At 43.9% G+C, this 23,500-nt stretch overlaps 1 protein-coding gene across 1 annotated transcript in view; it reads right to left on the reverse strand.

The window, feature by feature from the left end:
• LOC142889628 (NLR family CARD domain-containing protein 3-like) overlaps window positions 1–23,500 on the reverse strand; it is a 391,584-nt gene that overhangs the window by 354,658 nt on the left and 13,426 nt on the right. Inside the window, exon 6 of the mRNA XM_076028403.1 lies at window positions 23,314–23,487. Coding sequence (XP_075884518.1) covers window positions 23,314–23,487 — 174 coding nt within the window. The remainder of the gene's footprint in view (window positions 1–23,313; window positions 23,488–23,500) is intronic.

Below are 23,500 nucleotides of genomic sequence, written 5' to 3' on the forward strand. Positions count from 1 at the left end.
GTTGGCATCTGGTAGTGTGACCGCCGTAGAGCTTTATTGAGTGCGCTGGGATCAATGCAGGTGCGCAGCTTTCCTGGCTTTTCTATGACAACCATGTTGCTGATCCATTGTGTTGGCTCTGTGACTCTTTTGATGATGCCATTCTTCTCCATGGATCGTATGGCTTCAGTGACTTTGTGTTTGAGCAGAATGGGAATTCGTCGTGGCACCTGATGCACAGGCCTAATGTCGGGGTCCACCTCGAGGTGTAGTTCACCAGGAAGACAGCCAAGGCCTTCAAACACGTTGTTGTATTTTGAGATGATGTCCTCTGTGGTGGTTGTGAAATGCATATCTGTCCCTGTTGTGCTGCGTGAGACCGCTGTAGATGACATATCTGTGTGGTGTATGAAATAGCAAGTTGAGTCTTTTGCATGTTTTTGCAGAAAGCAGAGGCATTTGTGACGTGTGTATAACTTGAAACTTCAGGTCGTGTGTTTGTCCATCATGGTCAGCTTTGAGGTGACACAACCCAGCTAGTTTCACTTGTGACCCATCATACAGTTTAATGGTGGCTTTGCTGGCTGGTATGTCTGGATTACCATCTTGTGTGATGAGCTGTAGATCTCTGAAGCTTATGGCGTTGGTTGTGGCTCCTGTGTCCATTGACATGTGATTGTATGGCTAGGGTCATATGATACTGGTTCAGTCATGTACGGTGTTACTTTGAGGTTGACAAGCCATTTCTCATTTCCCTGTTCCATAGCGTTTGTGTTTGATAGGAACCACACCTCTTCCATTTCTTCTTCCTCCTCTACTCTGTCTTCTCCAAGAAAGTTCACCCGTGTCTTGCGCTGGGCTTGTTTGCACACTCTTGCAGTGGCAAGTGGTTTTTCTTTCCACAGGCTTTGCAGATGACGCCAAATGCAGGGCATTTCATTCTGTCATGCACTGCTCCACAGTAACGACAGAGGTTATTATTTGGGCGTTTATCTTTGTTTGCATGTCCCATATGCTCTTTGTAATTATGCTGAGGTGCAAATGAGGAGCACATCTCTGAGCGTTTGTCATGTGCAAAGTGTACATTGGCCAGCAGCGCGGATAAGACATCTCGCCTTCTGTATATATCTATGGTTAGAACAGTGCTCATCAGGTAAAACACCCGGAAGCCAACGTCATCAACTCGCACTCGATGTCTCTGCATATTGCATGGAACTTGGCTGCCATCTAGTGGTTAACTCTCGTAACACTGTCCATTATGAAACATTTCATAATGTCATCTACTCAAATCTTACAATAAAACTGTCAAACAGGCAAGAATAACCCATTTCTCCAACCTCATCACAAACAATAGCAAAAACCCTTGATTTCTTTTCTCTACCTTCAATCTTTTAACCAATACAAATTTTAATCAGGACATACAGACACCAACAGATGCCCTCTGTGAGGATTTTGCAGACCACTTTGTAAGTAAAATTGATGTCATTAGGTCCAGTATTTTAATTAATCAAAATCAATTTTTCTACACATCTGGACAACCACTTTTATCTGAGGAAACACTGGAGAGTTTTGCTCTAGTTGATGCAAGAACACTTGGTCGAGTTTTCTCCCAAGTAAAGTCCACAGCCTGCCTTTTAGACCCAATTCCCACGTCACTCTTAAAGTCACTTTATGGGTTCTTTGAGGAGCAGATTTTATATATTGTCAATTGCTCTCTTCAGACGGGTGTTTTCCCTGCTGCCTCTAGAACGGCGGTGGTGAGGCCCCTTTTGAAGAGGAGCAACTTGGATCCAAACATTTTTAATAACTACCGACCTGTATCCAACTTACCATTTTTAAGTAAGATTTTAGAAAAACTGTTTTTTAACCAAGTAAATTACTTTTTAAATACAAACAATATTTTAGAGAATTATCAATCTGGTTTTAGAAAGAACCACAGTCCTGAGACAGCCCTTTTAAAGATCGTCAATGATTTCAGGTGTAACGCGCTGCAGGCCATGGTGCCCCCTTGTGTGGACGGCTCCCCATAGTGGCCTTTCCTCATCAGATTCTTCAGTGCCAAGCCGTGTTATCTAATGTCTGTGTGAATATGGGGGTGGGCGTTTGTCTGTGTGCGTTGGTGGGGAGGGGTGGGTCCGTATGGGGTGGGGGGAGGGGCAGTGGAGCTTTTTATTTTTTCTCATTGTTATTATTATGATTGTTGTTCTTCTTATTATTATTATTACCTTTCTTTGTTGTGTTTTGTTTTATTTTGTTAAGCACTGTGGGTTGCACATGTTGTGTATGAGCAGTGCTATATAAATAAAAAATAAAGTTTATTGTTATTATTATTATTATAGAAACATGAAGACACATCAAAGAGTAACATGAGGTTGTTGTTGTGACACTGGACGGTAGAGAGTCTGAATCCCCGTCCCAGGCGCAAATCCTCATGGAGGCTTCTGAGGAGGTCAAAGATGGCCAATCCGTCAATCCCAGCTCCATAACGGGGGTCTATGGAAGGAAGCCGCGAGCATTGCGCACTGATCCAGGATAGCTTTCACCTGGCTTGATGGATCCGTGTCTTCTCATCCTGGATGGCTTTTAGTGCGACCCATGAAGCCTGGACACACGTGTTGTGGATTGGTTGAACGCTGAAGGCTTAGTGACTCATCTTGGATGACGCAATCCTACTTTGGTGCAAGGGGGCCCAGACAGCAACATCATCAAGAGCCAGTAATGGACTCCACAGTGCAGCACTCGTTCGCTCGCCCTCCCTCTCCCATTTTATTCTGTAGTGTCAGATTCTGAAGTCAATTTCACTTTGATTTTCAGAGTGATGACACCCTGGAAAAACTCATCCATCATTATAAACTCTCCATCATTTATTCTCTATTCAGGTTGGAGTATTGCAGGTTGTCAAAGCTCAGCTGTGATTGGCTGCTCTCAGCTCTGAAGTCCAACCCCTCCCACCTCAGAGAGCTGCACCTGAGTTGGAACCAGCTGCAGGATTCATCAGTGAAGGAGCTGAGTGGTTTTCTGCAGAGTCCAGACTGTAAACTGTAAACTCTGAGGTCAGTACTGGTTTGGAACCAGTGGATGATGGTTTCAGCATCAAACACAGTTCATCACACATGTTGAATAAACATTGAACTGAAGGTTGATTCATCTCAAAATGACATCCAGAATATGAAAACTTCATTCTGTTCATGTTTGAAGTAAAAAAAAAAAAAAAAAGAAAAAGAAAAAGGAAAAGGAAAAACAGGTCATCAGTGGTCATGTGACCAAACATCATTTCAACACACATTAGTTTTGGACTGAGGATTTAATTTCAAGGTGACATTTTCTGTAGTGTCAGATTCTGAAGTCGACGTTTCACTTTAATTTTCAGAGTGATGACACCCTGGAAAAACGCTCCATCATTATAAACTCTCCATCATTTATTCTCTATTCAGGTTGATTGACTGCAGTTTGTCAGAGCTCAGCTGTGATTGGCTGCTCTCAGCTCTGAAGTCCAACCCCTCCCACCTCAGAGAGCTGGACCTGAATATGAACCCCCTGAAGGAATCATCAGTGAAGCCACTGATGGATCTTGTCTACAGCAGTGACCATCAACTGGAGAGTGTGAGGTCAGTACTGGTTTAGAACCATTGGATGATGGTTCCAGCACCAAAGCCAGTTGATCCCACAGCAGAGGTCCAGTGTTCCCAGTCACAGTGTGAGAGGAGGATGGTGACGTCCAGCTGCTCCTCATTCATCCAACATCTGCTGCCAAACTGCTTCTTCTCTCAGTTCACCACTCAATTATTGATCAGTTCATCTTCATCAGGCCTCAGTATCAGTCCAACACTCCATGGTCACATGACCTTCTGATGTTCCACACTTGACATGTGACTGAGAGTCTGCTTCTTCTCACCAGTCACTCCATCATCTCCATCAACAGTCAACGTCTCTGTGATGATGCGTTCAAGGACCGTGAGTCCTGACTCCTGCTGTCTCTTCTTATCTTTGCAGGTGGTGGTGAGGATGAGGAGAGTGAAGAGGAGAGCTCCATCTACTGGTGGCTGACAGAACTACAACCAGTGGAGCCAAACAGCAAGCTGCACGCACCAACACTGTGTGGGTGTGTCACGACCTTTGACCCCAGTGCAGCCTGGTGGCTGGCGGACTGCTTCTCCCTACAAGCTGCTGTGGTTACTGGGAGAGACGTCCCAGAAGCCACTGGTGGAGCTGAATCCTCAGTGGAAGAAGCAGGACTTGGAGCAGCTGCTCAGTGAAGGCAGCAGCAACACAACCACTGCTTCTGCTCTCATCATCCACGGCTGGAACATCTCAGCATGAAGGTTCCACACATCAACAACACACTGCTCTGCTCTCACTTCAGACTTCTATAACATCTTCATTTTGGAGGTGAAAAATACTTTTCAAGAGACTTTATTTCTGCTTCATGATCTTAAATGAGGAAATCATGTGGAAAAGATAAAGTGATTCACAACACCTGTGATGGGAACTCAAATCATTATTGAATCATAAGTAAGACAAAAGAAGTTTCCCTCAAAATAATTCATGGTTTTGATGCTTGCCAGATGTTTGTGTGGAGATTTCAGAAGGACATCAATGAATCAGAAGGAAACCAGATCATTTATTTTATGTGATTATGTTATATCATCCTAACTTTGTTACAAGCTCAAACATTATATTTCAATGATTCAATATTCTTACAATAAAAGCCATCACAACCTGTGTGACCTTGACCTCAACTGACGTTTCATTTCTGCTGCTTTAACACTTTGATTATATATCTCCTGAAGTCCTACCATGGGGATTCTCCATATCTGAATAACTTGTGTACTCAAACCTTCTGTAGGCCATACCCACTTCTCCACTCGGTCTCAACATAAACCACATGAATCAATGAAAATAAATCTCACTTTTACAAACAAATCCAATTCAGTTCAAATATAATTTAAATAAAATAAATGTTACATTATAATTAATCACCAACAGATAAATCAATGCTGGATATGAGGTGGTTTGCCCTCTCTGGGTTGGTGGGGAGGCCCTGCCTCAGGGGGAGGAGTTCCAGCATCTCGGGGTCTTGTTTGGGACGCCTCCCTGGGGAGGTGTTCCAGGCATGTCCCACCAGGAGGAGACCCTGCTGGAGGGACCAGGTCTCTGGGCTGGACTGGGAAGCCTTGGGGTCCCACTGGAGGAGCTGGAGGAGGTGACTGGGTCCAGGGAAGTCTGAGGGTCTCTGCTGAGGCTGCTGCCCCCGAGACCTGACTCCGGATACGGCAGTAGAAGATGGATGGATGGATGGATGGACGGATGGATGGTTGCCAGGTGATAGAACATTTCATAAAAACAGACTCTGCATGATAACTTCTATTACACTCTAAATAACTCACTCCAATATAACTGCACTCGTCCTTCTCTCACATTACATTGGATCACAATGACCAAACAACACAACAAAGACAATGATCCAACTGTACTGCCACGTCCAGACTCAGTGTAGGTCTGTAGGCCTCTTGGACCTTCATGTGAACCACTGCGTGTTGACTGGAGGTGAAACATGGCTGACTGCTGTCCTCCTACCTGGACAATGCAATCTCACTTTCAATCTCACAGCCACTAAAAAACCTGATTGTGATTGAGAGGTCCTCAGCAGCCAATCACTGTTGGGAGTCCAGCCTTCAAACACTCCTCCCGAATCCACAGTCACATCTGTGAGCATCTGGAACTTTGGCCCTGATCCTCCACACCACACACCTTGGGATGACAGCGCCACCTACCTGGATCCTTTCAGCAGCCAGTCCATGCTCTGACCCGTTTCCACTGTGGCCTGTTGGCTCATCTGGACCGGAGTCTGGATCATCAGTGTCCAGGTTCATGGAATCTGTCAGAGTGCCGCCGTCCTGTCATGTAATGATAGAGAATCACTCTATTTATACTAATGTGCAGAACCACTAGAGTGTCATTTCTTCACTGCTGTCAGCAACAAGCATTTGGTGTCACACTGGTGGACAACACTTATGGGCTAATTAATAAGAAATGACATATTTATGAATCACCCGCAATGCCCAGATTGTTGCTGCTTATCTGCTGATATGAGCCGTCAACTGTTGCAATATAGAACCACGGGCAGGAAATTACAATTAGTGTAGAGTGTATTATAATTTAAAAGTTTACTAACGGTAGTTCTTTAAAGAATTTAGCAGGGATGGAACAGCCTAACGTGACGACGTCACTTGTAAAACGGAAGGAGCTCAACCTGCTGTCACGGTGAAAACTCTGTGTTACGTCCCGTCTCGGGGGACCGAGATGCAATGTGTGGGACACCTTCCCCCACTCCCAAGGCTCATTAATTTCTCACGGCAGTTGGCGGTTTTCAACAAAAACATTTATTGATCAGTAAATGAAATAAACAAAACAACTTAACCGGTGGGCAGCAAAGGCTTCAGGGTGGGCCCAGGCCAATATAATAAACCAAACTCCAACTACCTCGCCTTTAGAACTAACTAAAGAAAGAAAGAGAAGCCAAATACAGAAAGGCTAACCTCCCTACATACTTAATAAACAGGAGAAAAGAGGGGACAAAGAAAATGGCAGCCCACCCCTACGGCTGCGTGCTCTAACACCATTTCAGAAGTGACTAACTGCAGACTTGGGAGCGGAGGAGGGATGACCGTCAGGCTGGCTCGACTGCTCCTCCTTCTCAGCCGTGGCGCGTCCAATCAGCAGCCGACATCCAGGACCGCACCTGCAAGGCATCATCCACTCTCACACACACACACAGACACAAACATAGAGGCACCTAGACCCACCCGTGGGTCATAACACCCCCTCCCTTAAGAACCAAACCCTATTAACATACCGACAAACAAAACTAAACAAGAAAACCCTCAGTTCCCCCGAAATAAGAATTTCGCAGCTAGTCCACATGTACACGTGATAATGCATCTGCCAACACAATATCAAGATCCCTAGATAGTAAGTTTGATAGATGGATAGAAATATAGAAATAGATAAGTTAGTTAAAGTTACACACACACACACACACACACACACGCACATATATGTACATATACATATATATATATATATATATATATATATATATATATATGTATATGTATATATATATATATATGTATATATATATATATATATATATATATATATATATATATATATATATATATATATATATATATATACATATATATGCATATATATTTTTTTTTATTAACCTCTTTCAATGAACTCCAAAACATACATGGTCAAAATCCATATTATTATTATGTTGTTGTTTTTTATAAATGCTCATACAAAACAAAAAAAGTATAGGGTGAGTAGTCTGAATTGGGTTCAGTGAAACTCACTCACTCAACCGATTGGCTAAGACCTTCCCCGAAGTGATTGGTGGAGTGACGTGCAACCAGCACGTTACCTCTACGACGAGCTTCCTCCCACAGAAGTGCCATAGGAGGACACGGATTAAATAGTATGGCTTGTCCACCAGAAGGCTGTATTATGGTGTACATAATATAAAACTTCGGCCCAGTTCTGCTTGTATTGCAATGTATTGGTTTTGTGTTCCTGAAGTTTCATTTTTCGTCCCTTTTTATTTTTTACATCCATGTTTGTGATGAAATAGTATTGTGAATCGCTAGCTCGCATTGCATGCTGGGAAACAGCGTCACTCAAGGAAGTTTTGGCTTCGCTGACACGGTCCTGAAGGGAGTGGGTTTTTGTGCACTGGAACGGGATGAATGTGTTTAATCAAGCAGTACAAACCTGATTAATTGTCTTAATACTTCACTTCGAATGGCCATATTGTTTAGGATTAGAATTAGATGACAACTTCTTCACAATATTTGCAACTATTCAATTTGACCAGCAGGTGTCAGTAGAAGACGAAATTTCATGTTGACTATTTCCTAATGGAAGTGCTCTCTTGACGTTGGATTTTTCTCATAATTATTTGAAGTGTAGGCCTGTATCTGCACACAATTTGCAATTCGTCCCAGCACCCTGAGCTGTAAATTTGGACGGTGTAAAATGAAAATGGCCAGCTGCAGCAGAAAAGTGGACCCATATGTATATATATGTATATATATATATATATATATATATATATATATATATATATATATATATATATATATATATATATATATACATATATATATATATATATATATATATATATATATATATATATATATATATATATATATATATGTATGTATCTGCAATTCATATTTTAACGGTTTATATAGACCCCTCAGGCTCCATTCAAAATGGGGTTGTTATTGTAGGAGAGTTGCAGTCAACTGAGATTTGGAGAGAGTTTGGATTACTAGATTTTGGATCGTGTTTATAGTTTGGAGTGTTTGAGACTAGATAGCGTTTAGTTTGGAGATAGTTTTGAGAGCTTAGGGAGAGAGTGAGGAGAGGAGAGGTGATAGGATGGAGCCACCTGTCCTGTACATCAACGTCCATGTTACACAAGCATCTATGCCAGGGGTGCCCATTACGTCCATCGCGATCTACTGGTCAATTGCGAAGGGAGTTTGGGTCTATCGCATGGAGAGAGAGAGGGAGAGAGGGAGTGAGTGTGAGAGAGAGAGGGAGAGAGAGAGTGAGTGTGTGTGTGTGTGTGTGTGTGTGTGTGTGTGTGTGTGTGTGAGAGAGAGAGAGAGAGAGAGAGAGAGAGAGAGAGAGAGAGAGAGAGAGAGATCCGCGTCAATTACAACAGGTAGAATCGTTCAGGCAGGATTAGAAAACACGGTGGATCTGGTTGATTTTGGTCATAATGTACGATGTGCTGGATTTTGTTCTTATATGTGCTGTGCTTTACAGTGAAACGTAAATGTGACGTATCGGCTTCGGCACTATTCAGATCAAATAAAGACCAGACAGGGACAGGAAAAAGAGTTTCGCTGTTGTTTTACATGCAAAACTACCGGGGTTGTCGCGTGAGCTTGCAATCCTGGCGTAAACTGATGGAGACGCCTCGCTCGGAAAATGCGCTTCAAAGTGCGCACGCACTGCAGACGCTGCTGGCAAAACGTCTGCATCACACACACACACACACACACACACACACACACACACACACACACACACACACCAATTATCCCTAACCTATGCGCTGGAAAACACAAAACTATACAGCAAAACATCTTAACGTAAACACACTTTTATTGATAAAATCAAACATAGGCAGATATAACCTAAAAAAAATTTAAACCATGAGTTTTCTGTGCAATGATGAGCATAAATGCACATGGGAACATGTTGACCCATTTAATCCTTTCTTTCTTTATCATTGGACTACAAATATATTTCTGAATGACTTTTCCTGTTTTATAGTAGGTGGATCTTTTTGACTTGCTCATTTTAAAAGTAGCTTGCATGTTGAAAAAGTGTGAGCACCCCTGATCTATGCCCTTTTCCAAGTCCCACAATCACTTTCACTGTCATCTGCCTGATTACACCCATGCCATTTTCAGAAAAAAATTGCTCAAACAGAATACATTCAAAAAATGTATCATACACATAGTTATCAAGTCAAGTTATTTATTTATTGTCATTGTTGAACAAAGTTAACAACAAAATTTGTTTGGAGCATCCCCATAACCACTGGCATCAGTACCCATAAAAATAATCATAAATAAGTGAGAAAAAAACCAAAAATATATATATAATTTATGTACAGAAATTATTTGGTCATTCATTTTTTGCAATTCATAGTCATTCCCAACAGACATAACAAACACAAAAATTCAATGCATCACACGTGGTTCAGACACAGCTTGCCTGTGATTGTACATTTGGCCAGTAGGTGGTTTCGTGTGCACATGAAGCTTCGAGAAATGAACGTTTCTCGAACCAGTTGGCTCAAGTGGTTCAATGCCTCATGAGGTTTCACCTCACCATCACTAGTCATGACACACAGCTTGCTGTTTGGCTCCACTTGTTGTAGTTCTGTCAGCCACCACTAGATGGAGCGCTCCTCTTCACTCTCCTCCTCATCCTCCCTCACCTCCACCTGTAGAGAGAAGAAGAGACAGCAGGAGTCAGGACTCAGGGTCCTTGAACGCATCATCACAGAGACGCTGACTGTTGATGGAGATGGTGGAGTGACTGGTGAGAAGAAGCAGACTCTCAGTCACATGTCTAGTGTGGAACATGTGAAGGTCATGTGACCATGGAGTGTTGGACTGATACTGAGGCCTGATGAAGATGAACTGATCAATAATTGAGTGGTGAACTGAGAGAAGAAGCAGTTTGGCAGCAGATGTTGGATGAATGAGGAGCAGCTGGACGTCACCATCCTCCTCTCACACTGTGACTGGGAACACTGGACCTCTGCTGTGGGATCAACTGGCTTTGGTGCTGGAACCATCATCCACTGGTTCCTAACCAGTACTAACCTCACACTCTCCAGTTGATAGTCTCTGCTGTAGACAAGATCCATCAGTGGCTCCTTCACTGATGACTCCTTCAGGGGGTTCATATTCAGGTCCAGGTGTCTGAGGTGGGAGGGGTTGGACTTCAGAGCTGAGAGCAGCCAATCACAGCTTAGCTGGGACAAATTGCAGCCCCACAACCTGAACAGAGAATAAATGATGAAGAGTTTATAATGATAGAGAGTTTTTCCTGGGTGTCATCACTCTGAAAATCAAAGTGAAATGTCCACTTCAGGATCTGCAATCTGAAAGCTGACCACTAGATGGGAGGATTTTACACACTGTACCTTTAAACCCAGTTTCATTCATTTCAAACACAAACCAGTGACTGCAAATTGAATTTCCAACAGCAGTCAAGTGAAAATCATGACAACAATAACAAGAGTGATAGAAGTTGTAGAGTGAAGAGGGTGAACTGACCTCAGAGTCTCCAGTTTACAGTCTGGACTCTGCAGAAAACCACTCAGCTCCTTCACTGTTGAATCCAGAAGGCAGTTCCAACTCAGCTCCAGGTGTCTGAGTTGGGAGGGGTTGGACTTCAGAGCTGAGAGCAGCCAATCACAGCTGAGCTTTGACAACCTGCACCTCCACAACCTGAATAGAGAAGAAATGATGGAGAGTTTTTCCAGGGTGTCTTCACTCTGAGAATCAAAGTCAAAAGTCGACTTTAGAATCTGACACTCATCAAAGGAGAGAGGGTGAGTGAATGAATCTGAAATCTGACCACCAGATGGCAGGATTTTACACACTGCACCTTTAAACCAGGGGTGCTCACACTTTTTCAACATGCAAGCTACTTTTAAAATGAGCAAGTCAAAAAGATCTACCTACTATACAATCGGTGTGTGTGTGTGTGTGTGTGTGTGTGTGGAACGCAGATGTTTTGCTAGCAGCATCTCCCAGGATGTCCAGTGCTTCTGCTGTGCGTGACTTTGAAGCGTATTTTGCGAGCGAGGCATCTCCGTCAGTTTACGCCAGGATTGCAGGCTCACGCAACAACCCCGGTAGTTTGGCGTGTAGTTAAAGAAAACAACAGCCAAACTCTTTTTGCTGTCCCTGTCTGCTCTCAAACAGAATGCAGGTATCTGAAGTATACCTTGATTTTGTTCATTATAGTTGCAGATTTAAAATGAAACCTGCTTTATATCTCCTTTATTTGATCTGAGCAGTGCAGAAGCCGATTCATCACATTTACCTTTGACTGTAAAACACAGCACCTATCGAAACAAACTCCAGCACATCGTACATTATGACCAAGATCAACCACAACCACCGTGTTTTCTAATGACTGAGAGAGCGGTTCGTCTCTCTACCCCCCACGCCCCCCCCCCCCCCCCTCGACCTAATGGGCACCCCTGCTTCAAACCCAGTTTCACTCATTTCAAACACAAACCAGTGTCTGCAAATTGAATTTCCAACAGCAGTCAAGTGAAAATCATGACAACAATAACAAGAGTGATAGAAGTTGTAGAGTGAAGAGGGTGAACTGACCTCAGAGTCTCCAGTTTACAGTCTGGACTCTGCAGAAAACCACTCAGCTCCTTAACTGATGAATCCTGAAGATAGTTCTCAGCCAGGTCCAGGTGTCTGAGGTGGGAGGGGTTGGACTTCGGAGCTGAGAGCAGCCAATCACAGCTGAGCTTTGACAACCTGCAATACTCCAACCTGAATAGAGCATAAATGATGGAGAGTTTATAATGATGGAGAGTTTTTCCAGGGTGTCATCACTCTGAAAATCAAAGTGAAATGTCGACTTCAGAATCTGCAACAACACTTATATCAGTAGACTCATCAAGTCGCAAGGCAGATTTCTTACTGATAGGGATCTTCTCCAAAACCACACTTTCGATGTCTGCAGACATCTCATTAATACGTCTGGAGATTGTGTTATCTGAGAGAGGGACTTTGGCTATTTCTTTAGCCGCTTCGGGTCCGAGCGTCTCATTTACAATGGCTTTGCAGGCGGGAAGTATTAATTGCTCTGCCACAGTGTGGGACTTTTTTGATTTAGCCACAAGTTCAGCGTAGTGTTGCCACCCGTCCCGTTTTTCCCAGAATTGTTCTCTTTTTTCACCACCTGTCCCGGGAAAAATAAAATCTCTCCCGGGACACAATTTGTCCCGTTTTTAAGGGAAAATGACAAAACCTCATTTGATTTCTGCCTGTGGTCTACTCCCGTAAAATACGCGATTGTCCCGTACTTGGCAACTAAAAAACCTGTCCCGTAATGAACTGATACAGGACGCACTTCACTTTGTGTCCCGTATATTTCGGTGACCCCCCCCCCCGTCGACAGACTTGGACGTTCGTTTGGAGATGGCGTTTAAGCTTACTTGGGACCATAGCACTGTTGGAGAGCTTTTCACCACATACCAAGCACAACGGAGTCGGTGCCGTTGCATCTCCGGTAAAAGTAAATCCAAATGAAAGATAGCTTTCATTGTATTGCCTCACGCCAGAAACTTTGCTCGACGTCACCGTCTTTGCCTCCACTCATACTAGGGCCTTCATCTGGGTCCGGATTTTGTCCAGGGTCCAGTTCAGAGTCAGCATTTTTCCTCTTCAAAAACTTATCCATCACTTTCAACCGTCGTCCCGCTATCCACAATCCACACACCTGTCACTGCATCTATGCGTCACTAATTCGCTTGTCTCCAAGCGCAAGGCAATTAGCTACCTGCTGCTGCCACCTACTGGTATGGAAGAGTACTACATGATTACTCTGCCAGGCGCTAGACTGCACAGGCACACAAATGGGATAATTTCCCACGGCACTCTATAAATGCTTCTCTTAACGCAACAAATAAATGAAATGACTTTCATACTTACACCAACTGCTCTTAACCTATTTATTAAACAATTTAGACTTAAAGGCTTCTTTGTTGTTTCACCTTAACAGAACACTGATAATAATAATAATAATAATAATAATAATAATAATAATAATAATAATAATAATAATAATAATAATAATAATAATATTAAGAAATTGCCATTTACAAAACGTGCACATTTCTTTTAAACTTAAGTGTAGTTGTTTTCCATATCTATTGACGCAAATGACGTTAACCTTGCAATGAACGCAGCAACACTTGTACCTAATAACACTAATGATACAACAAATACACGTCAAAATGGTTGCAGTGAAAATGGACGCTTTTAATCATATATGTTTTGGCTCTTGCCAAGTAAAATTTCAGGAATTATTCTTTGTTTGTTTAGAATGTCAGACATGTATTCAGCGCTTTGTGATGAAGAGCTGGATGCCGTCATTGCAGAAATCCAACTCAGTCACCCAAACACAGGGTACAGAATGATGAGAGCATTCCTTCATGCCAGGGGATTACGAGTGCAAAGTAAGTTTGATATGAAGTTGATCCCCACATGAATGTATTCAGTAATCTGTATTGTGCATCAGTTTAACCGAAACAAACAAATATAATTAGCTTTATTTGTATAACGCTTTCCGTACAAAATGTAGCTAAAAGTGCTTACATGGATGATTAAAAAAAGAATGGCGGTATATTTAAAAAAGAAAGGGGGGGTATTTAATAAATGAAATCATACCTTTTGTCAGCATTATCTGTGTTAACACGGATTTGTGCCTTTAATATTTTATGTAGTTTGTCTTTCTTTTTTTTTTGCTGTTGTTGTAGTTCAAAGAGTACGTGATTCCTTAAGAAGAGTGGACCCAATTGGGACTGAAGTGCGAGCCTTGGCCAATCGCACACTAAGACGGAGGCAGTATTCTGTTCCTGCACCAAATGCAATGTGGCACATAGATGGAAACCACAAATTAATACGGTATTTTTCAAAACTGTTTTTAAATACTTGAACAAATGAAACATTGAGATTTTCTACCCACTCCAAATCTTTTCATCTTTGTACCATACCTTTTTTGTGTCAAATAAGCTGTGCATGAACCTTTTTCAATTAGCTATCTGATGCCTTATATAGTTTAGATTTCTCTTTCCATCTTCTCTCCCTTTTTTACCAAAAGCTGGAGATTTGTCATTCACGGTGGAATAGATGGCTTTAGCCGTTTAATTGTTTATCTGTCTGCTGCAATAAACAACCGAGCATCCACAGTGTTGGAAACAGGGGCGGTCCTAGAATTTTTTTCTTGGGGGGGCAAGCTCGGGGCACAGACTGTGGAAGGGTGGCACACCGGAATGACATTTGTTTTGTTTTTTTAAATGCCCTATGCCTTAGGTAATAATAAATGGTAGGCGGAGGTATGAATAATAGAACTATTTTATTTACCCAAATAATGCACAAAACAGTGTATCATCCAGCATTTAGTAATCTTATCTGACTGAGTAAAATGCTTTTTGTTTGTTTGAGTGGGTTGATCTGTGCTCCGGGAGAGTATACTGGTGTATCTAGTACTAGTAACCTAGTATTAGTTTCAGCAAGATAAACAAGTGTTTCATAGGTATCTATGTATCTTTGTTAACTTATAGAGATGGAAACCAACAACTGAGTTTAGTTATGAATGTTTTTTTTAAAAAAATTCATAACAGGTACAAAGTGCATACACATGAAAAATCCCTTTGTGAGAATTATATTCAAGTTACCAAAGTTTGACTTATATTACAAGTACACAGTTTATATGTATTATTTACAAACAGGATTATGACAGCTGAATACGCTTGTTTTGGTGTTGACTACCTGCAGAATGCTGAATTGCAGATGATGGGCCCTCAACCTCATCATTGGGAAAAGTTCCTGGGAAAAGTTGTATAAATTACTCATAATGTCAATACAAGTATAACATCAACTCAACTTTTAATACTTATTCAAATGTTATCGATTTTAAAGACACCCTGCTTCCTTTCTTGACATTGTGGACATATCCTATTCACTTCATTTAAGCGTCTTATGTTATAGGCCACTTGTCTATCCATTAGCTCATAAAACAACAACCACACTTCCATTCAGCACCAATAAAGAGCATTAAAATAGACATAAAGTAATAAAACAGAATGTAATTAGATTAAATTAATATTGCCCATTCCACAGTCCAGAACAAAGCAGAGGTGGTGTGCGACTTTGAGTGTGACTGATTCAGGATGCAGTGACTGTAGTGATGGTGAGGTGAAGCCTCATGAGGCATTGAACCACTTGAGCCAACTGGTTCGAGAAACGGTTCATTTCTCGAAGCTTCATGTGCACACGAAACCACCTACTGGCCAAATGTACAATCACAGGCAAGCTGTGTCTGAACCACGTGTGATGCATTGAATTTTTGTGTCTGTTATGTCTGTTGGGAATGACTATGAATTGCAAAAAATGAATGACCAAATAATTTCTGTACATAAATTATATTTTTTGTTTTGTTTTTTTTTCTCACTTATTTATGATTATTTTATCGGTACTGATGCCAGTGGTTATGGGGATGCTCCAAACAAATTTTGTTGTTAACTTTGTTCAACAATGACAATAAATAAATAACTTGACTTGATAACTATGTGTATGATACATTTTTTGAATGTATTCTGTTTGAGCAATTTTTTTCTGAAAATGGCATGGGTGTAATCAGGCAGATGACAGTGAAAGTGATTGTGGCACTTGGAAAAGGGCATAGATCAGGGGTGCTCACACTTTTTCAACATGCAAGCTACTTTTAAAATGAGCAAGTCAAAAAGATCCACTTCCTATAAAACAGGAAAACATATTAATTCAGAAATATATTTGTAGTCCAATGATAAAGAAAGAAAGAGGATTAAATGGGTCAACATGTTCCCATGTGCATTTATGCTCATCATTGCACAGAAAACTCATGGTTTAAAATTGTTTAGGTTATATCTGCCTATGTTTGATTTTATCAATAAAAGTGTGTTTACGTTAAGATGTTTTGCTGTATAGTTTTGTGTTTTCCAGCGCATAGGTTAGGGATAATTGGTGAGTGTGTGTGTGTGTGTGTGTGTGTGTGTGTGTGTGTGTGTGTGTGATGCAGACGTTTTGCCAGCAGCATCTCCCAGGATCTTCGGCGCGTCTGCAGTGCGTGCGCATTTTGAAGCGCATTTTCCGAGCGAGGCGTCTCCATCAGTTTACGCCAGGATTGCAAGCTCACGCGACAACCCCGGTAGTTTTGCGTGTAAAACAACAGCGAAACTCTTTTTCCTGTCCCTGTCTGGTCTTTATTTGATCTGAATAGTGCCGAAGCCGATACGTCACATTTACCCTGGACACCCTTGTCCAGGGTGTCCCCTGCCTTCGCCCCAAGACAGCTGGGAGAGGCTCCAGCAGACTCCCGTGACCCTGAGTTCGGGACTAAGCGGGTATGGAAAATGAATGAATGAATGAATGAATGTAAAGCACAGCACATATAAGAACAAAATCCAGCACATCCTACATTATGACCAAAATCAACCAGATCCACCGTGTTTTCTAATCCTGCCTGAACGATTCTACCTGCTGTAATTGACGCGGATCTCTCTCTCTCTCTCTCTCTCTCTCTCTCTCTCTCACACTCACTCTCTCTCTCCATGCGATCGACCCAAACTCCCTTCGCAATTGACCAGTAGATCGTGATGGACGTAATGGGCACCCCTGGCATAGATGCTTGTGTAACATGGACATTAATGTACAGGACAGGGGGCTCCATCCTATCACCTCTCCTCTCCTCACTCTCTCCCTAAGCTCTCAAAACTATCTCCAAACTAAACGCTATCTAGTCTCAAACACTCCAAACTATAAACACGATCCAAAATCTAGTAATCCAAACTCTCTCCAAATCTCAGTTGACTGCAACTCTCCTACAATAACCCCCATTTTGAATGGAGCCTGAGGGGTCTATATAAACCGTTAAAATATGAATTGCAGATATATATACATATATATATACATATACATATATATATATATATATATATATATATATATATATATATATATATATATATATATATATATACATATATATATACATATATATATATGTATACATATATATATATATATGTATCCACTGAGACTTACCGTCTGTAATGTGTCTTCCACAGGTCCGGTACGGGTCATGGACTACGAGGAGTACGACGACGAGTACTTGCTCTTCCAGCAGCTTCTCAACGACACCGCCAACACCTCTGAGCCGGGTTACGTGGTCAGCGACCCGGTCCAGCTGTGTCCCAGGACCGGCGTCAACCACTTTGGCGCCAGGATCATCCCAGTCTTCTACTACGTCAACTTCCTGCTCAGCTACCTCGGCAACGGCTTGGTGCTCTTTGTCATCTACAAGTATGAGAAGCTCAACACCGCCACCAACGTCTTCCTCCTGAACCTGGTCCTGTCCAATGTCCTCTTCACCTCCAGCCTCCCCTTCTGGGCCACCTACCACCTCTCGGAGTGGATCTTCGGCGAGGCGCTGTGCAAGCTGGTCAGCGGCGCCTACTCTGTTGGCTTCTGCTACCTGACCGTGGTGCACGCGGTCCCGGCCGCCAAGAGCAGGAGGAGGGCGAACGCCGTGGCGGGAACGCTGACGGTCTGGCTGGTCAGCGTGGCGGCCAGCGCCAAGGAGTTTGTCCTGCAGACGGTGTGGGAGAGTCCGTTCGACGGGCTGATGTGCGAGGAGGCCGGGTACCCCGAGAGCACCGTGCTACCAGCAGTTCCTGCTCTTCTTCCTGCTCCCGCTCTTCATGGTGATGTACTGCTACACCGGCATCACCGTCCGCGTCCTGTCCACTCGGCTGAAGAACAAGTGCCGCACCGTCAAGCTCATCTTTGTCACCGTTTTCACCTTTTTCCTCTGCTGGACGTCCTACAACGTGATAGTCTTCCTGCGCGCCCTCGAGCTCTCCGGCCCCAGCCGGGGGGGGGGGGGGGGGGGCGGCTCATCGTGTGCCGCCTCGGAGGCCACGGACTATGCGCTGTACGTGACGCAGAACGTGGCCTACGTGTACTGTTGCGTCAGTCCCGTGTTTTACACGTTTGTGGGCAAGAAGTTCCAGAGCCACTTGAGAAAGCTGCTGGCCAGGAAGCTGCCGTGCCTCCACAAGCACATGAGCCTCAGCAGCCAGAGCAGCAGGACCACGTCCCAGAGGACCGCACACTCTGTCTACTAGTGCCCGTCTCACACACACACACACACACACACACACACACACACACACAGAGCCAGTTGTTCCCACCTAGACAGTAAGCGCTGTATATCTAGAAAAACATACTAGCAGTTCATGGACTAAGTCTCAATCCAGGGTCTGCATCCTTGGAAGGAAGCCTCCATTGTCTGAAGGAAGCGTCCTCCGTCCGAAGGAAGCGTCCTCCGTCCGAAGGAAGCGTCCTCCGTCCGAAGGATGCGTCCTCCGTCTGAATGAAGCGTCCTCCGTCTGAAGGAAGCGTCCTCCCAAGGACCCGGCCCAGAAGGACCGACCCAAACCCCGCCTCCCCGGTAACCTCACGGGACGGTCTAGCCTTGGGCGTACTTCCTGGTTGCGTCACCGCCGTTCCCTCCTGCTGGCCAACCCCGGAGTGTGGTTTTCATAGCATCAAGCTCACCATTGGTTGGTTGGATGTTCAAATCAGTAAAAACCCTGCGTTAAAAACTGAAGATTTGATGTGAAATTTCAATACTTAAATTTATACGCGGTGTCTTTGCGTTAATGGCGCTAATTTCAGCTGACTTCCCAGGATCCCAGGATGCTTTGCAGCAGCAGCACGCAAAGCATCCTGGGATACAGAAGGAGGTGAAGGATAGTAGTGGTGTAGCCTTGGTGCTAACAGTAGGGAGCATTTGGAGCGTCGTTCTGACTATTGGGAATTGGGAGGAGCCTTCAGCGCAGTGCGGTGACGCAACTTCCTTTCAAATTGCAGCCTTCCAAGGATGCAGCGCCTGAACTGAGACACAGCCATGGATTGCTGGTGACGTACGGGGTCACGTGACCCGTTCACTGACCAGTGAACATGGCGCGGGGATGTGTGTGAAAAGTACACAATTATTCTTTGGGTTTTGAACTCAACGGTTTGTTGTGTTGTGTAAACCTTGTCAGCAGTGAGTTGTATCAACTATTATCAACTACTACAAATAGATCAATAAATACACACATTTTATGGACTGAAATGTGTTTTTCTGATGTGGGCTGTTTGTCCTGGTGTGTTTCCAGAGGAAGTCCTAGATCCTTGTGGCTGTAGGGGGAGTAGGAGGCTCAACGTTGGCCTTGACAAAGGACAGTGGTGACCTTGTCACTGCTGAGCTCCACTCAGTTTGTTCAAACACTGGGTTTGTTTTTACCTAACCCTGATGGAGCCTTGCTATGAGTGGAACTGTGACACACGAGAAGGCTTTACTAGACAGAGGGGGTGGGGGGTAGCGGAGCAGCAGCAGATGGATGCAGTGTTTTGGTGAGCCACCTCATAGGAGGAGACAATGTATCCTGGGATATCATGGAGAAAACGTGTTGCTGTAATGTCAATGGAACCAAGTCAGTGTCTGTGAAGCCCCACCAGGGTGTTGAGCTACGAGAACAGGGGTGACATGACAGACCTGCATCGAGTCGGCGGGCCACCGAAGTTATGTTGACGGGGGGGGGCAACTCCATTGGGACAGACCTCTACATCGCGGTCGAACGTGATATATGGATAGATGGCGGTCAAAACGCTATTTCGCCGGTGATAGATAGTGTGTGTTGAATACATACATTCGTCACTGTATTTTGATTTACCTTGTATGTATATCTATACTGTTGGAATCATATATTTAGTTTAGATGTTAGTGTTGAATAATATAATTAGTTTAGATGTTTGTTTATAATAACATGATTATTAATATAAAGCTGTTTAATCATTTGGCTGACCTACTCATAGAGAAAAGGCATTGTTGCAGGAGTCACACAAAGAGCTCAAGAAGGAACAAAGGGAAGAACATCCCTCACTAACTGGTGACCCTGGGGGAGCAGAGGGTGACCCTGGAGACCAGAGGGTGACCCTGGGGGACCAGTGGGTGACCAGAGGGTGACCCTGGGGGACCGGATCACCCTGGGGGAGCAGAGGGTGACCATGGGGGACCAGAGGATGGACAGAGAGCTAACTGACTTTGCGACCACCATAAGACTTTATAACCCGGTCATTTACAGGGGGGAGAACTCATGATCCATCGGAGGCACGGGGGGGAGGAGCCTGTGACCTCAGGCATGTTGTGCACTGTATTATTTCAACAGGTCACGCTGGAACCAATGATGGATCATTTGGCTCCCTGCCAAATAAGGACTTGTTTCCTGTTGCACTCAGTAATCAGAGACTTGGATCAAAGGCTGCCCCAACATCCAATGAGGCTTGGGTCTGGAGACCAGGCAGCCAGTCAGAAGAGGACAACACCTGGGAGTGTTTGCATGTTTTCTTTCTGTATAAAAGGACTGGGTCAAGGGACAGAGAGCAGTCAGACTTCATGCCCTGACAATACTTTGGTGTTGCTAGGGTTCTGAACTGGGCCCAGAGCTCTGTATAGTTGTACCCTCAATTGATTTCTTTACTAAAGACATATTTAAATTGGCATTCTTCTCCTGTGACTCTTCATTCAACCAACACGCGGATCAGCAGCACGGCACAAGGAAATCTGATCCAACAATACATAGAGAGAGAGAGAGAGAGAGAGAGAGAGAGAGAGAGAGAGAGAGAGAGAGAGAATTTTGTGTATACAACATTAATACAAACAAAGTACCGTAAATACACCAGGGATTGACAGAAAAAAAAAAGATAACCTTAATCAACCGATGTAGTTTGGCCTAATAGAGTTGCCGTATGTGATGTCATTGGCAGTCGCCCACCGGACAGAGGCGACTGCCAATGACGTCACATACGGCAACTCTATTAGGACGGGGTTTGCCCATGTCTGTACTAGAACCACCCAGAACCACCAGGGTGTTTAGCTCTTAGAACACCCTAGAAGCTCCTAGAACCATCCAGAACCACCCAGAACCACCAGGGTGTTTAGCTCTTAGAACCCCCTAGAACAATCCAGAACCACCAGGGTGTTTAGCTCTTAGAACCCCCGAGAACAATCCAGAACCACCAGGGTGTTGAGCGCTTTATTGCAATGACTCTGCAAACACTGAGACACCTGAGTCAAATGATACAAGTGTTGGTGAAGATGCCACATTTCACAGCACATTGAAGCTACTAACATAGATCTACATACACATTAATCTACCTGAACATGCAAACACAAGCAGGTGGAGATTTAAAGATACTGCTCAAGAAAAAAGGTGCATTAAACATTGATGGACTTATATGGGTACGCATACAAATATATATTTATTAGTGCTGGGACTCTATTAAAGAAAATAATCTAATTAATTATGGTCTTTGTAATTGGTCAAACCTCTGACCTTTGACCTCTATCAGTCATGGTTGACCTCCAGTGCTCACGCAGTGCTTCACTGGAAGGCCAAGAACAATCCAAGAGTCCATATGTGGCACTGCAAGGTCCACCAGTGGCTTCTGGGACGTCTCTCCCAGTAACCACAGCAACGTGTAGGGAGAAGCAGTCTGCCAGCCACCAGGCTCCACTGGGGTCAAAGGTCGTGACACGCAGTTCTGTCAGCCACCACTAGATGGAGCTCTCCTCTTCACTCTCCTCCTCATCCTCCCTCAATACCTCTCCCACCTGCAGCAGAAATAAAGTCTCTTGAAAAGTATTTTTCACCTCGAAAATGAAGATGTTATAGAAGTCTGAAGTGAGAGCAGAGCAGTGTGTTGTTGATGTGTGGAACCTTCATGCTGAGATGTTCCAGCCGTGGATGATGAGAGCAGAAGCAGTGGTTGTGTTGCTGCTGCCTTCACTGAGCAGCTGCTCCAAGTCCTGCTTCTTCCACTGAGGATTCAGCTCCACCAGTGGCTTCTGGGACGTCTCTCCCAGTAACCACAGCAGCTTGTAGGGAGAAGCAGTCCGCCAGCCACCAGGCTCCACTGGGGTCAAAGATCGTGACACGCAGTTCTGTCAGCCACCACTAGATGGAGCGCTCCTCTTCACTCTCCTCCTCATCCTCCCTCAATACCTCTCCCACCTGCAGAGAGAAGAAGAGACAGCAGGAGTCAGTCCTTGAACGCATCATCACACAGACGTTGACTGTTGATGGAGATGATGGAGTGACTGGTGAGAAGAAGCAGACTCTCAGTCACATGTCAAGTGTGGAACATATGAAGGTCATGTGATCATGGAGTGTTGGACTGATACTGAGGCCTGATGAAGATGAACTGATCAATAATTGGGTGGTGAACTGAGAGAAGAAGCAGTTTGGCAGCAGATGTTGGATGAATGAGGAGCAGCTGGACGACACCATCCTCCTCTCACACTGTGACTGGGAACACTGGACCTCTGCTGTGGGATCAACTGGCTTTGGTGCTGGAACCATCATCCACTGCTTCCAAACCAGTACTGACCTCACAGTCTGCAGTTGATGGTCACTGCTGTAGACAAGATCCATCAGTGGCTTCACTGATGAAGCCTTCAGGTTGTTCAACCTCAGGTCCAGCTCTCTGAGGTGGGAGGGGTTGGACTTCAGAGCTGCGAGCAGCCAATCACAACTGACCTCTGACAAACTGCAGTCAATCAACCTGAATAGAGAATAAATGATGGAGAGTTTATAATGATGGAGAGTTTTTCCAGGGTGTCATCACTCTGAAAATCAAAGTGAAATGTCCACTTCAGAATCTGACACTACAGAAAATGTCACCTTGAAATTAAATCCTCAGTCCAAAACTAATGTGTGTTGAAATGATGTTTGGTCACATGACCACTGATGAACAGAATGAAGTTTTCATATTCTGGATGTCATTTTGATATGAATCAACCTTCAGTTCAATGTTTATTCAACATGTGTGATGAAGTGTGTTTGGTGCTGAAACCATCATCCACTGGTTCCAAACCAGTACTGACCTCAGAACCTCCAGTTTACAGTCTGGACTCTGCAGAAAACCACTCAGCACCTTCACTCCTGAATCCTGCAGCTGGTTCCAACTCAGGTCCAGGAGTCTGAGGTGGGAGGGGTTGGACTTCAGAGCTGAGAGCAGCCAATCACAGCTGAGCTCTGACAAACTGCACAACTCCAACCTGAATAGAGAAT

This window comes from Nelusetta ayraudi, unplaced genomic scaffold, assembly GCF_046127955.1.
Source record: "Nelusetta ayraudi isolate G7.1 ecotype Tasmania unplaced genomic scaffold, CSIRO-AGI_Nayr_v1 ptg000023l, whole genome shotgun sequence".
Lineage (NCBI taxonomy): Eukaryota > Metazoa > Chordata > Actinopteri > Tetraodontiformes > Monacanthidae > Nelusetta > Nelusetta ayraudi.